General features: G+C 43.9%; 2 protein-coding genes across 8 annotated transcripts in view; both read left to right on the top strand.

The window, feature by feature from the left end:
- Positions 1 to 15,310, top strand: part of SH3KBP1 (SH3 domain containing kinase binding protein 1) — a 345,258-nt gene that overhangs the window by 267,359 nt on the left and 62,589 nt on the right. For all 7 annotated transcript variants that reach the window (XM_082609983.1, XM_082609979.1, XM_082609980.1 and 4 more), the window contains one exon: positions 8,144 to 8,251. In XM_082609983.1, the coding sequence (XP_082466109.1) occupies positions 8,144 to 8,251 (108 nt within the window). The remainder of the gene's footprint in view (positions 1 to 8,143; positions 8,252 to 15,310) is intronic.
- Positions 1,376 to 2,982, top strand: LOC309796934 (broad substrate specificity ATP-binding cassette transporter ABCG2-like; the record flags this gene model as incomplete). The annotated part of the gene is given in 4 exon segments (XM_082610337.1): positions 1,376 to 1,570; positions 1,574 to 1,640; positions 1,643 to 2,170; positions 2,173 to 2,982. Coding segments are annotated over 4 exon segments (1,446 nt in total), but the record flags the coding sequence as incomplete, so codon positions are not given.

Raw genomic sequence — 15,310 nt, 5'->3', positions numbered from 1 at the left:
CTTCCCAGTATCACAAAACAGTGAATGACTGCCTAAACCTCACCTATCCCAAATGTTGATATTTGGAATGTGACATCTTGTTGAGTGGGCTTGTCCCTGGGACGGTCTCCTCAGCTTCCCTCATTAACTGTGGTCTGCCAGGCATTTCTTCTGATGCTGAGATAGACCATGGTTCTCTTTTTCTCCTGTTACCTCATAAACGGTGATGTTGACGAGCCTGCTAGAGTAACTGCCTTATGGGATGCTGGAAATTCTGAGCAGAAATCCCAGCTCTGCAGAATGATTGCATCTCTTGGGGAGGTGTTAACATGCAGAAGTAGATCTGAGTGCTCATGGGCTTTGGCTTCCATGGAGCTTCCTCTCAACAGCCCCCCTGAAACTCCATGCAGAAGGTGTTCATTAATAAATATTAAACAGCACTTTTCATACTGCTCGTGGGATGTTGAGGGTGTGAGACCCCCCTCGGGGCACTCAGAGGCTCACTTGACAGCCATACCGAAGTCAAACAACACTCACTTTCTCCTCTAATGATATTTCAGTCATCAGAGAAGGTCTTGAAAAACAGCCATGCTGGATAATTTCTGGGAAATCGGTACTAGGGAGTGTGGGGACAGCTGACCACCAGGGGAAGTGACCAAGCAGAGTGCTTTTCTTTTTCAAGAGGACCAGCTGGTGAACCCATCATTTGGGGGTTTGCTATGGCGAATTCTGAGCTATACGTTCCTGTCCAAACTCAAACAGGGCACTTATGATGTCTTAGAAAATGTGACCTACCTTTTAAAGGTACTTTTTAAGTTGTTACCACAATTATGAACAAATATTCAGTACAGACCAACAGGTAAGCCTGATTGGATAGATGAAGCTTTCTTGTATAGCTAATCTAGACCTGCCTTTTCCTCGTTCAACTTGACGTCACTTCGGATGTTTGGAAATTGCGGGAAGTAGATTAGTATTGTGGGGGCAGATTGGGCCATCCATTGATTCATCCATTCAGCCAACGTGTATTCATAATCAATATTTTCCAGGCACTGTGCTAGGTATTTGGTGGATACAGAGATATAAATAAAAGATCCTTTGTTTTCAAGGAGCTTACCATTTTTGAGAACCTTTCTACTCAAAGTGTGGTCCGGTAGCATTGACATCACCTGGGAACCTGTTAGAAATGCTGAATCTCTGACCAGCCCCAGACCTAGTGAATCTGAATTGTCATTTTCACATGATCCCCAAGTGGATAGTATACACATTAACATTTGAGAAGCACTGGTCTAAATCATTGATTCTCAACCTGCACGTTGGAAGGACCTAGGGACCTTTCAAAAGCACTGATTTCTCGGTCTCACCCCCCCACACACCCAAGGAATTGTAATTTAATTGGTGTGGGGATAAAGTGGCAGATTCCAAGGTTGGAACTCAGTTTATCCGTGGTGTGTCTGGAGGAGAAAGAAACAGGACTAGTATTGCAATGGAGCTTATTACTGATCCATCCATCTTGTTCCTGGACGAGCCCACAACTGGCTTAGATTCAAGCACAGCAAATGCTGTCCTTTTGCTTCTGAAGAGGATGTCTAAATAAGGAAGGACAATCATTTTCTCCATTCATCAGCCTCATTATTCCATCTTCAAGTTCTTTGATAGAGTTACCTGTTGGCCTCAGAAAGATTAATGTTCCACGGGCCTGCTCGGGAGGCCTTGGGTTACTTTCTATCCACTGGTTACCACTGTGAGCCCTATAATAACCCTGCAGACTTCTTCCTGGATGTCATTAATAGAGACTCCTGTGCTGTGGTGTTAAACAGAGAAGACACAGATGGTGAAGCCAAGGAGACTGAAGAGCCTTCCAAGAAAGATACTCCGCTCATAGGAAAATTAACTGAGTTTTATGCCAAGTCCTCCTTCTTCAAGGAAACAAAAGTTGAGTTAGGTCAACTCTCAGGGGGTCAGAAGAAGAATATCTCAGTCTTCAAGGAGATCATCTATGCCACCTCCTTCTGTCATCAGCTCAGGTGGATTTCCAGGCGTTCATTCAAAAACTTACTGGGTAATAATCCCCAGGCTTCTATAGTTCAGGTAATTGTAACAATCATCCTGGGATTGGTTATGGGTGCCATTTTCTACGATCTAAACAATGATCCTACAGGAATGCAGAACAGAGCCGGGGTGCTCTTCTTCTTGACTTCAGCAGTGTGTCGGCCGTGGAGCTCCTGCTGGTCGAGAAGAAGCTCTTCATACATGAATATATCAGTGGATACTACAGAGTGTCATCTTACTTCTTTGGAAAACTGTTATCTGATTTACTCCCCATGAGGATGTTACCAAGTATTATATTTACTAGTATAGCATACTTCCTGTTAGGATTGAAACCACAGGTGGAGGCCTTCTTCATCATGATGTTTACCGTGATGATGGTAGCTTATTCAGCCAGTTCAATGGCACTGGCCATAGCAGCAGGTCAGAGCATGGTATCCATAGCAACACTTCTCATGACCATCTCTTTTGTGTTTATGATGATATTTTCAGGGCTGTTGGTAAATCTCAGAACCGTTGTGCCTTGGCTCTCGTGGCTTCAGTACTTCAGCATTCCTCGATATGGCTTTGCGGCTTTGCAGCATAATGAATTTCTGGGACACAACTTCTGCCCAGGACTCAATGTAACAACAAACAGTACCTATAGCTATGCAATATGTACTGGCGAAGAATTTCTGGAAAACCAGGGCATCGATCTCTCACCTTGGGGCCTGTGGAGGAATCACGTAGCCTTGGCATGCATGATTGTTATCTTCCTTACAGTTGCCTACCTGAAATTATTATTCCTTAAAAAATTTTCCTAAATGTCTCTTTAATTTACATGATTTACCCCACATTAAAAAGGGAGCATCTTGATTTCAGTAAAAAAAAAAAAAAAAAAGCCCAAAGTGATTCTAAATATGCAGCCAGTTTTGAGAAACACTGGTCTAAGATGTTGCTTTGCACTCTTGACAAAATGGAGCCCCAAATGAGGTCGCAGCTGGGTTTTGCAATTTACAAGACAAGTGGCAAGTTTGTCTTTCCTAAAGATTTAAAGTGCCTAGACGGGAGGCAGGCATAGCAGAGCTCACAGGTGACTCCCTGCGCCAGGTTGGATGTCAGGGAGCAGCTCTCAGCTGACCCCCAGTGCGAGAGCTGTGCGCAGTGGTGGGGTGCTTCCGCCACGTTCCCCAGGGCCTCTGTGGCAGGATGGAGTGGACTAAGGCCTGACATTGAGGTCTGGGCCGGGCTTCCCTCCTCAGACACACCCTGGGGGCTTCACATCCCTCCCCTGAGCCCTCCAAGTGTGTGAGCTGCTGCCAGGGGGTTTCACCGGAAGATGGTGCTGAGCCACATGACAGCTGTATGTGTGCTTAATTAAGACACTTTCCTGGCCTCATTACCCCCTAAGGTCTCTGGGACCAGACCCTAGAATCACAGTAATGACGACAAACCAGCAGCAGTTGTGTTGCTCTTTACACCTCAAACATCTTCTCCTGTGTATCAAGAAACTGAGACCCAGAGTTTTGTTTGTTTGTTTGTTTGTTTGTTTTTTGCAGTACACGGGCCTCTCACTGTTGTGGCCTCTCCCGTTGCGGAGCACAGGCTCCGGACGCGCAGGCTCAGCGGCCATGGCTCACGGGGCCCAGCCGCTCCGTGGCATGTGGGATCTTCCCGGACCGGGGCACGAACCCGTGTCCCCTGCATCGGCAGGCGGACTCTCAACCACTGTGCCACCAGGGAAGCCCGAGACCCAGGGTTTTTATCAGTAGTGGACCACTTAAATATCAGATGGCCCAAGTTCGCTCTCCTCCTCCTCTCTCTGAGACATCTTGGCTAACCCAAGATCGTGCAGAACATAGAGGTTGGAGTACAGCACACCTAAGGCTCTGTTTATTCATTCCTTAAAAGGAAAAACATTATTTGTATTTTACAAGGAAAAATATATTTTACGCTAATATCTGCCTGGTGATGAGGCATAGAGAAACCATTCTGACCATTTTGAGGGCTTACTCATAGAAGAGTGAACATTCTATGTCAGAAATATAATTCTTTCCATACTGTTTGACTCTTGATAAAGGCCGAGGTCTACTTTCCTCTGCTTACATGTGAATAGATCTTATTTCTAATCATCATTGTTCTGGAAACTTTCATCTACCTGCTGATCTTTTACTCTTTCCCACTGCAAACTCCTGCCTCATTTAAAGGCCATCCCCTCACCTGCAGACGCTGCCCTTTCCTCATCCTTATTGGAATCTCAAAATCCACTAGGGTAGATCTTGGCATAAGCATCGTGGGTTATGCCTGTGGTATAATTATTAATAGTGTCCCAGGTTTGGAAATAAATTATGTGGTCACCCTAAAAATCTTCCAGTATTTTGCCAACACTGCCTCTCCCCTTAGTGGTCACCTACTGCCTCATTGTCCTGCCTTCACCCACCTCCTGCCATCCTCCTTGGGGACATTAACTCCATCCTGATGATGTTCTGGCCTCACAAATCATTGACTGTCCATTCTCCCCCCGTCACTCATGGTTGCCATCTCGCCTCACCCCTCGCATCACTCTTCAGTAGAGGTTGGTTGGAACCTCCTGGGAGCCAAATATTGCCTTCACTCTAAGTGCCAATTCTTGAATGTTCTCTTCTATGACCCCAGCTTCCCACTCTCCCTCTTCCCTTCCTTCACACTTGGTGGTCCCACCCTTGACCTTTCTCATTACCTTGATTCTTGCCCTCGTTCTCTCCTTTCAGGCTGCCTGGTTTCTCTTGGTCCCAGTTGTTGTTAATCCAGCCTAGCACTCCTGCCAGTGTTTCGATGCCATGTTGGTTCATTGTGTCTGCCTCTCCCATTAGGCTCTGAGTTTGGGAGCCCCATAAGGACACGATGATTTTCTTTTTCCCCCTGAATTCCTCTCCTGTCGTGCATGTTTTAGGTCCTCATTAAATACATTGAATTTGCTGTCCTTTCACACTTCTGGAAGCAGGGCCCTCATACAAATAATTCTCTCTTCATCTCTGCCACCAAAAGCCTAGTTCTTTTGTCTGGTTTGTTAAAGATGACTTATTTTCATTTCTCATTTTGCTGTCAGAATTCTTCCTGCTTCCCTTAAATTAGCTTCTATTGCTAGGGGGAAAAAAGTCTCAGTTCTCTAAATCTCTGTCCCACTCCAGGCATCTTGACCCTGTGGCTATTTTCTGTTCTGCAGCAGACTCCCCTTCACTTTTGTTAGTATTCTAAGTCACGCTGTCAGTTTTCTTTTTTCAACATACTTATCTCATCCGTGAGCTTTGTATTTGTTCTTTTACCAGTCAGAACAATTAGACATACTGTGTTCCATCTTCATGCTTTCCCTCTCTTCCCTTGAATTACACAATGATTAGCACTGTTAATGTTTTCCTTAAAAAGCAGAACATAGATGAGCCGTTCGAGCTATTCACCACTGATGGGAGGTATAGTAAATGTAATGTCACATGCATTGTTTTCCCCTGTAGGCGTGCATAAGTTCTGAAGTTATTCTGGATATGCTTTTGTTTATTAAAATTTCCTTTGTTGTTTTTCTCGCATATGAAGCAGGAGGCTTCATTACAGTGGTTCTTGGGTTACTGATTGCGTAAGGCTAATGGGAAGCATAGCCTTGAACCATTTAGAAAGTTTGAAAGAAAGCCTTCAAAAGAAATATAGCACTAAACAATATTTGAGTGCCTTTTATGGACATAATTCTGTATTAGATGATCTGAAATGAATGTGGAGAAAAGTCCACTCCTCACATAAGCAAACCCTTCACACATGAAAAGATTTAAGATTATTTGAAAAGCTGTTAATGATTCTCTCCTCTTTGGTACTAGATCTCATGGTTGATACCTGTTATCAAAAAAGGACCTTGTATGTTATGTGTGTGCATGCGTGCATGTGTGTGTTTCACACAAATCTCTAAGCTCCCTGGAATTAGGGATCATTTTTTTTTGCACGTTTAATGTTTGGTGCCTACAGAATTAATTTAAATATACTTTACATATAATAGTTGTTTGTTGAATGGGATACCATGAAATGCAAATTAACACAGTTCTGAGTGTCAGAGAAAAGGTAAAGCTTCCATTATAGTCACTTTCCTAAAGGTGAGTTTCAAGTTGGGCTTTGAAGATGAGAGGGACTTGTCCAGAAAAAGAAGAGGACAAAAAATTATGCCAGGCATTTCCTCGGGAACAGAGGCTCTGGATTGAAAGGCTTAATTTCTAAGGATTAGGAGTAAAGAAATTCCACCCCCTCCTCCTTTGTAAGTTTTTCTGATATCGTTGATGCCATAACAGTTTCTCAGGGATGGAAGAATGTCAGAAGTCATCAGATTCTGCCACCACCACCCATGTTCATGAGTCCCTTCTTAGGGACTACTGCTAGATTGTTTAGGGCGTGACGTGACGTGGGCAGGACCAGAATACTTACCTGGGCTCCTCATTGGCACTTTCCAGGAAACATAAGCATTCTTTCATATTGTAAGTCTCCTGAACCTTGATTTGTTCTGAGTAGATCTGAATTTGATGCTTCAGGTGTCTTTGTCTTTTGGTGTTGGTTGGGACTAGAATTTATAGTGTGATTAAGGACTCAGGTCAGTCTATCTTTATAACAGATACCACCAGGGTGAAAGATGATGCTGAGCATTTACTTCTCACCTGAGGTGGCCCTGTGTTAACTTATATAGAACCCTCACAGGCTTGGGTAGATGCAGGCTATCTTGTCCTGCAGTAATCCTGGTCTTGGGCTGTGGGAGATCACAGAACTCAGGGTTAGAAAGAGTCTTCTTTTATTCCAGAAATATTTATTATATTGTGCATCGGGCTGGGGGTATAATGGTGAACAATTCAGATGTGTTTCTCTTTTTGCTGGAGTGGATGCTCTAGGAAGGCACATAGTGAGTCACGTAAGCCAGGGCCTTCAGAGGCCTATCACCAGGCCCTAGGCCAGCTGCACATCTGCTGCTTGAGGCCTCCTCACCCCTTCCCCAGCCCTATTGGTATTGTGGAGGGCCACGAGTGCATCTCCGTGGGCCCTGAGCAGGAATTCCTCACTTTCCTGAGCATTTATTTTCAAAGTCCTCTGTGTTACTAGCATTTTTTGGAAAGCCTTTGCTCATTTCAGGCTTTAGCTGGAAATTGTTGACCACAGTCTGAGAATTGGGTTTTTACTCAAGGACCTGTACTTGACAGTGGTGTGTATGTTGTACATACACTGGGAAGGAAGAAATGCCCAAGTGAGGAGGTTTACAGCAGGACAGGTGGGTCTTGGATTGGGGTGGGAGAAGTGGAGTTGGACCCAGAGGACAAATGCGAGATATAGTATCAGACTAGAGCAAATCAAACTTCCAAGCAGTTTGGGATGGGGAAAAATAGAGGTGGCTCTGTGGCATGAGGTTGAATGCCTGGGAGAACCATGAGGCCATTAGGCTCAGGATGGAAGCTTGCAGAGGCTGAGCTCTCACTCTCTCCCTAGCACTTGGCACAGAGTAGGTGCTCAATAAACTTTTGACAAGTGAATGAACAGAATAGGGATTATTCAAAAGGGAAGCAGTTTTAATCTGGAAGAATGAAGAGATTTATTCATTCATTTAGTAAGCAAACATTAAGTTCTGTAAGGTGGGGGGAAGGGCTCTTCATGATGACAACTGTGCCCCATCAGCACAGAAAGGAGAGGGTACATTAATGAGCTTGCATAGAGTGTGAGTTTTCTTACACTTGGCTGCCTGTCGCAGAGCCCTTCTTAATTTCGACAAGCTTTGTGACAGGCTAATCAGAGAGAACATTTGTGTGTGTGATGTTTTCTAACCCACGTTTTCAGTTAATGAAATAATTTTATTTCAGTAAAATTAAAATGAAGAAAATACATATCCTCCTATCTTTGAGGGAAAAACAAAAGATCTTATTGATCTTAAGGCATCTAAAAGCAACACCGGGTTTTGAGTCCCAGCGGACAGCTCTAGCGCACTTAAGCTTTTGTTCTCCCATCTGACTTTGGGGTTTGTGCTGACTTAGTCTTAGTAACCGTTGATAGCAGCCTCAAGGAAAGCTCCTCCATCTCTCTAGAAAGGGTGTCAGAGCTCCCTGTAGGGTGCTTACCCCATTTCTCACTCTGCTCTCCTGTTTCCTAGGACTGCATCGACGTAGGCTGGTGGGAAGGAGAGCTCAATGGCAGACGCGGAGTGTTCCCTGACAACTTCGTGAAGTTACTTCCGCCGGACTTTGAAAAGGAGGGGAATGTAAGTCTCCGTGCCTTGGATCTCAGTGTGCTGCCTGCTGTCAGAATTGTGGCTTCCATGACGGGACTGGGGATGTGGGGTGGGGAAGTTTATTGTTGAAGAGCCCTGGCGTTTTAGTTTCTTTGTTTTTTTTTTCTTAATCAATTTATTTTATTTTATTTACTCTTGGCTGCGTTGGGTCTTCGTTGCTGCACGCAGGCTTTCTCTAGTTGTGGCGAGTGGGGGCTTCTCTTGTTGCGGAGCACGGGCTCTAGGCATGTGGGCTCAGTAGTTGTGGCTCGCGGGCTCTAGAGCGCAGGCTCAGTAGTTGTGGCACACGGGCTTAGTTGCTCCACGGCATGTGGGATCTTCCCGGACCAGGGCTCGAACCTGTGTCCCCTGCATTGGCAGGTGGAATCTTAACCACTGCGCCACCAGGGAAGCCCCAGCATTTTAGTTTGATGGACCCGGGTTCTGAGCCCTCGGCTGCCCCATACCTGATATGTGTGAACAAGTCCGTTAACTTCGACAAGCCCCAGTTTCCTCATCAGTGTGCCTTATTCTAAGGGTTGTTGTGTGACTAAACAAGATAATGTGGGTAAAGCACTTGGTGCAGTACCTGGAACGTCTAAGCACCCAAATAAACAGCAAGAACCATTAGGTGCTCCATTAGTAAGTGGATGGCCTGCATCCTGCATAGCATGTCCTTGGGGGTAAAGTGGCCAATATTGTGGGAGTGGCTGAAAAGCACATTGTTAAGCTGAGGATACAGGGTGAGGCCTACTAATCTTCCTAACTCTGTGGTGTGTGTGTGTGTGTGTGTGTGTGGACATGAATACACATGCATGCCCGTGCCCATGCGTGTGTGTTTATATATATATATATATATATATATATATATATATATATATATACACACCTCTGATCTGTGCTTTCTTTCTTTGTGGGAACCCATCTTACAATGCTGTGGTTTAAATGAGCCAGTCCATCTTTGTTTGCCTCGCTCCAGGCGTATTGTTTCTCTGATAACAATGTAACAAAAAACGTTGAAAAGTTAGAAGCACTTTACATTCTAAGGGGGCAGCAGTTTGGTCTTTTCCAACCAGTTCCACACCTCAGGGCTCTTTGGTCAGGCTTTCATGTGACTTCTGCCCACCTTTCCCAGCCTGCATTCTATCCATGCCCATGGTGGCTCTATTACTGGACCATGAACCTTGACCCATCACCATTCCCATGGAGCTGAGGTTTGGGAAAGGTAACTACAATACTGGTGGATTGGTTGCCAAGGATACTAAACAGCATTGATGGTGTATGCACTGCTTAGATGAATGGATATGATTGTTCAAGGAGCCAGATGGTGTAGGTACCCACCAAGATTATGGCCTGTAGATTGGTTTGAAGCCAAGGGCCACACCTTTTAGGCTTTTTGATAGCTTTCTTTCTTGTATTGTTTAGCTGAAGAATGCTCTGTTCCATATCTGTTATTCTCTCTAGGAATTAAGTTTGAGGTTCAGAGAATCTATATTCTGCTTCCCAGTGTTCTCTAGATCATTGAGACTTACTGCTGGTCCATGGACCACACTTTATCAGCATCACCTGGAGCTTGTTAGAAGTGCTCGGACCCCACCCTAGACCTGGTGCCTCAGAACCTGCATTTTATCAAGATCCTCAGATGATCTGTTTACACGTTACAGTTTGGGAAGCTCTAGTGTAGATACAGGTATCTGTCTAAGTGATGACAACCCCACCTTCTAGTTTCCAGCCATATTTTCGGAGGAGAATAAATCCACAGAACAGAGAAGGGCTCACCATTCAGTAAAGACATTTTCCACCAAGCAAAATCATTTGACCCATTTTTGTTGATAATGATTGCCATGGTGGGTTATCAGCTGACAGAATTCATCCTCGAGAAAAACAGACGCTAGCTCTTAGTAATGACTATATAGTAAATGTTTAAAACAGTAAGACACAGGAATGAGGTTTGGCAAACATTTATGGAGTGCGGTGGTTGTGACTCTAGGCTGCGGCATTGAATAGACTTGGACTCGAATCCTGGCCCTGTCACTTAGCTGTTCTGTTCAAGGTCAACTCATTGAATGTTTCCTCAGTACACTCAGCCCTCGGTATCTGCGGGTTCTGCATCTGTGGATTCAATCAACCTTGGGTCAAAAATACTAAAAAAATATATTTCAGGAAGTTCCTAAAAGTAAAACTTGAATTTCTTGAATTTGCTGTGCAATGACAACTATTAACGTAGCATTTACATTGTATTTGCAACCATTTATATAGCACTGACCTTGTATTAGGTATTATAAGTAATCTAGAGATGACTTAAAGTATAGGGGAGGATGTGCATAGGTTATATGCAAATACTTTCCCATTTTATACGAGGGACTTGAACATCTGTGGAATTTGTTGTCTGCGGGGGGTACTGGAAGCAAATCTCCCACAAATACTGCATAACGACTGTGTCCTCATCTATAAAATTGCAAGAATAATCATACCTACCTTGTTAAACTGTTGAGAAGATTAACTGAGGTGATGCATATGAATTTCTTAGCACAGCGCCTGATCCTTTGCAAACGCCCCATACGTGTTAACTATTCTGGTCTTTGTAATAATGACTGTTAGCACAAATTTCAGCTGGAAGGCTCCAGCTAAAACTGTTCAGTAATGATAGAAATCTGACTGTAGTTCATCAGATCAGCACGGAGTTATCTTGGTGTCTTGGTGAGCTTCCCTGGGGATCCAAATGCATCTAAGAACTTTGATGAATAGCCTTTAAAAAGAAATCAAGTGCCTTATAATATATATTTGCAGAGACAAGCAAGTACAGGATGGCATAACCTTCATGTCATTTTGCATATTTGGGAGGGGGGCAGATCTGCTGCCTGACAGTGATGTTTTATGTTTATTCATGCATTCACTTGGTATCTATCGGGTCCCTTCTTTGGGCTGGCTGCCGTGCTGGTTGATGGGAAGTGAAGAGCACACACGTGGTCACTGTCCTTGTGGGCTTAGTGTTGGGCAGCAGGGGGCCACCCAGACTACCAGCTTCACCCTTCTCCCTCATCTTTGCGAGCCTGGTAAAAAAGTGTTCACATCCAAAGCATTTGGATACCAAGACCTTCATGGTGATGCCTCTCCCTTTGGCCAAGGCATCTTAGCAAGCACGCCCTCCTACCAGACATTTGCTGCCTTCTTGGCCCTGATGGAAGTAGTATGATTTTGAAGGCTGAGGTAAAATCTGGATAATTCTTTTAACAAATGGGCAAAGCCTGTGGTTGCCTACGTTGTAGCACCCTGCCTTCTAGTCCCCAGCCATATTTCAGGGGGGCAATAAATCCACTCAAGTGAGAGAGACTCCATGGCATACTCTTCTAGAAGCTCTGCTCTGTTACATAAGGTATTACAGGAGGACTCCCGCTGAGAGAGTGAAGTTGTCAGTGATGAGTGGACTCGTCTTGGTTTGCTCACTGAGGCATGCATGCTCTTTGGGGCCCATGGGCATCTTTCCCACCCCAGACAAGCAACCACCATCTCTTTGGTAGGTCTTTTAACCTTGTTCCTAAGAAGCAGAAAACTTAGTTTTAGGGAAACAGTAGTTATACCTGTCAGACAAAGTAATACCTACAGCTGAGAAGCGACTGTATAATGTGACGTTCAGCTTTTAGCAGATTCAAAGTACTATATCCTTTTCATCCCCTCTGGCCTATAAAACCCGCCAACCAGCTTTGCATTGGTTGTTACACCAGCCTTTAGAACTGCACCTGGAGCATTGGTGAGTTCGTGACAGCATGACTGGAGACAGGGCTGTTGTGTGCTGAGTTGACTGTGTAAAGATGATTAGAATCATTAACACAAATGCACTATGTGAATGACAGAGTCTGAAACATTATTCTGCCATCAGTGTCAGCAGATGTCATCTTGTCTTGCCAGTAGCTGGGGTTGCAGTCATTCATCCAGAAAAGAGGACGATGTGTGATGATCAGGGTAGACAGGAGCAAACAGCATTATTCAGTGGCAGACCTCTTGAATCAGTAGGCGTCACCGAAGCATTCTGACAAGGCAGGTGTATTCTCTGCTCCGGTGCAGATTCAAGTGGTCACTACAGGGCCTTCTGGAACTCCGCGAGGTCTTTCTTTCAGAGGGTACTCAGCACATTCTCACTCACCGGGGTAGTAAAGGCTTTGGGGCTTTTCCCCAAGACATTCCCAGAGAGCACCGGTCGATCTCTTGGTGCACATTTTAGAGCAATTATATAAGCTATTTATGTGAGAACCTAGATTCAGTGGCTGCCTGTTTATTTTGAGCCTCGACAGTAAAATTGAATATTAGAATGGAAAGATTAAATATTCTGAGAGCTCTGATGAAGCGACGTGCGTGCTTTGTTGTCAGGACTGAAGGAAAGCAGGGAACTTGGACTCTGAACTGCAGAAACAACATCTTCCTGTCATTAAAAAAAAAATAGAACAGGTATCCTGAAAGATGATGTTTCTGAAAGATAGTGTTTTAAGAAAGTCTCAGGATCCAGTTCTTTTAAAAGAAAGTGTTCAAATCACCAGAAAATGGTACTGTTCTTACATGCACTGATTTGAGGGGCTCTTGTGAGCTTGTGCCATGTTGAAAACCAGGGCATTGCTGAGATTCCCAGAGGCGTTTCCCCAGTGAATGCTCTACAGTGGAGGGTCTGCCTCTCGGCCTCAGGGATACAGAACCCTGCCCTCAAAGACTTCTAAGGATGCCTGTAACTGTGATGCAGGCTCACATTTGCAAACTCACAGAGACTTACCCGGGGAGCAGACTGGGAGCTTACTAATCACAACAGGAACTGAAATGTCAGCCCGTCTGAAGCACATAGGTCTGCCTGCCCTGGGCATTTGCTCCCTCTCAGCCTGATTCCTTAAAAGCCAGATTCTATAGGAAACCACATTTACCTGGTGACTTCCGGGAGAGCAAGGAATGAAAAGAAAAGGAGCTAGTTATTTTCACGAAGGGTCTTGCATGTACAACTTGAGGCCCCCTCAGGCACCAGGGGGAAGAGGGAGTCAAGGGAACTGTATCTTGGGTTCACCTAAGCCCAGAGAATGCTGGCAAGAGCCCCACACCTGTGACCTCAGCAACTCTCCATTTTTCTTGGTTTTCATGGCTGATCAGCCCCTTGCCATCCATTGTCCATCTCCAGACATATCGCGGTTCAATCAAGTAGATTTCCCACATTCTCCATTACAGTGGAGTGCCAACCTTAAGATCGTTCGGCGGGAGTTTTGTACGTTCCAAACTTTTATAGGAAAGGATGTATCTTTTTTTTTTTGACATTTATCATGGTCTATTTTATTTTTTAATACGTTTGCTTTTTTTAACATCTTTATCGGAATATAATTTTTTTACAATGGTGTGTTCGTTTCTGCTGTATAACAAAGTGAATCAGCTGTACATATACAGATATCCCCATATCTCCTACCTCTTGCATCTCCCTTCCACCCTCCCTATCCCACCCCTCTAGGTGGTCACAAAGCACCGAGCTGATCTCCCTGTGCTATGTGGCTGCTTCCCACTAGCTATCTATTCTACATTTGGTAGTGTATATATGTCCATGCCACTCTCTCTTTGTCCCAGCTTACCCTTCCCCCTCCCCATATCCCCAAGTCCATTCTCTAGTAGGTCTGTGTCTTTATTCCCATCTTGCCCCTAGGTTCTTCATGACCTTTTTTTTTTTTTTAGATTCCATATATATGTGTTAGTATACGGTATTTGTTTTTCTCTTTCTGACTTACTTCACTCTGTATGACAGACTCTAGGTCCATCCACCTCACTACAAATAACTCAATTTCGTTTCTTTTTATGGCTGAGTAATAGTCCATTGTATATATGTGCCACATCTTCTTTATCCATTCATCTGTCGATGGACACTTAGGTTGCTTCCATGTCCTGGCTATTGTCAATAGAGCTGCATTGAACATTGTGGTACATGACTCTTTTTGAATTATGGTTTTCTCAGGGTATATGCCCAGTAGTGGGATTGCTAGGTTGTATGGTAGTTCTATTTTTAGTTTCTTAAGGAACCTCCATACTGGTCTCCATAATGGCTGTATCAATTTACATTCCCACCAACAGTGCAAGAGGGTTCCCTTTTCTCCACACCCTCTCCAGCATTTATTGTTTGTAGATTTTTTGATGATGGCCATTCTGACTGGTGTAAGGTGATACCTCATTGTAGTTTTGATTTGCATTTCTCTAATGATTAGTGATGTTGAGCATCCTTTCATGTGTTTGTTGGCAGTCTGTATATCTTCTTTGGAGAAATGTCTATTTAGGTCTTCTGCCCATTTTTGGATTGGGTTCTTTGTTTTTTTGATATTGAGCTGCATGAGCTGCTTGTAAATTTTGGAGATTAATCCTTTGTCATTTGCTTTGCTTGCAAATATTTTCTCCCATTCTGAGGGTTGTCTTTTGGTCTTGTTTATGGTTTGCTTTGCTGTGCAAAAGCTTTTAAGTTTCATTAGGTCCCATTTGTTTATTTTTGTTTTTATTTGCATTTCTCTAGGAGGTGGGTCAAAAAGGACCTTGCTGTGATTTATGTCATAGAGTGTTCTGCCCATGTTTTCCTCTAAGAGTTTGATAGTGTCTGGCCTTACGTTTAGGTCTTTAATCCACTTTGAGTTTGTTTTTGTGTATGGTGTTAGGGAGTGTTCTAGTTTCATTCTTTTACATGTAGCTGTCCAGTTTTCCCAGTACCACTTATTGAAGAGGCTGTCTTTTCTCCATTGTATATTCTTGCCTCCTTTATCAAAGATAAGGTGACCATATATGTGTGGGTTTATCTCCTGGCTTTCTATCCTATTCCACTGATCTATATTTCTGTTTTTGTGCAATTACCATACTGTCTTGATTACTGTAGCTTTGCAGTATAGTCTGAAGTCTGGGAGCCTGATTCCTCCAGCTCCTTTTTTCTTTCTCAAGATTGCTTTGGCTATTCGGGGTCTTTTGTGTTTCCATAAAAATTGTGAAATTTTTTGTTCTAGTTCTGTGGAAAATGTTATTGGTAGTTTGATAGGGATTGCATTGAATCTGTAGATT

This window comes from Mesoplodon mirus, assembly GCF_964341445.2.
Source record: "Mesoplodon mirus genome assembly, chromosome: X".
In the NCBI taxonomy this organism is placed as follows: Eukaryota; Metazoa; Chordata; class Mammalia; order Artiodactyla; family Ziphiidae; genus Mesoplodon; species Mesoplodon mirus.
This window is presented reverse-complemented; position numbering and strand designations above follow the sequence as displayed.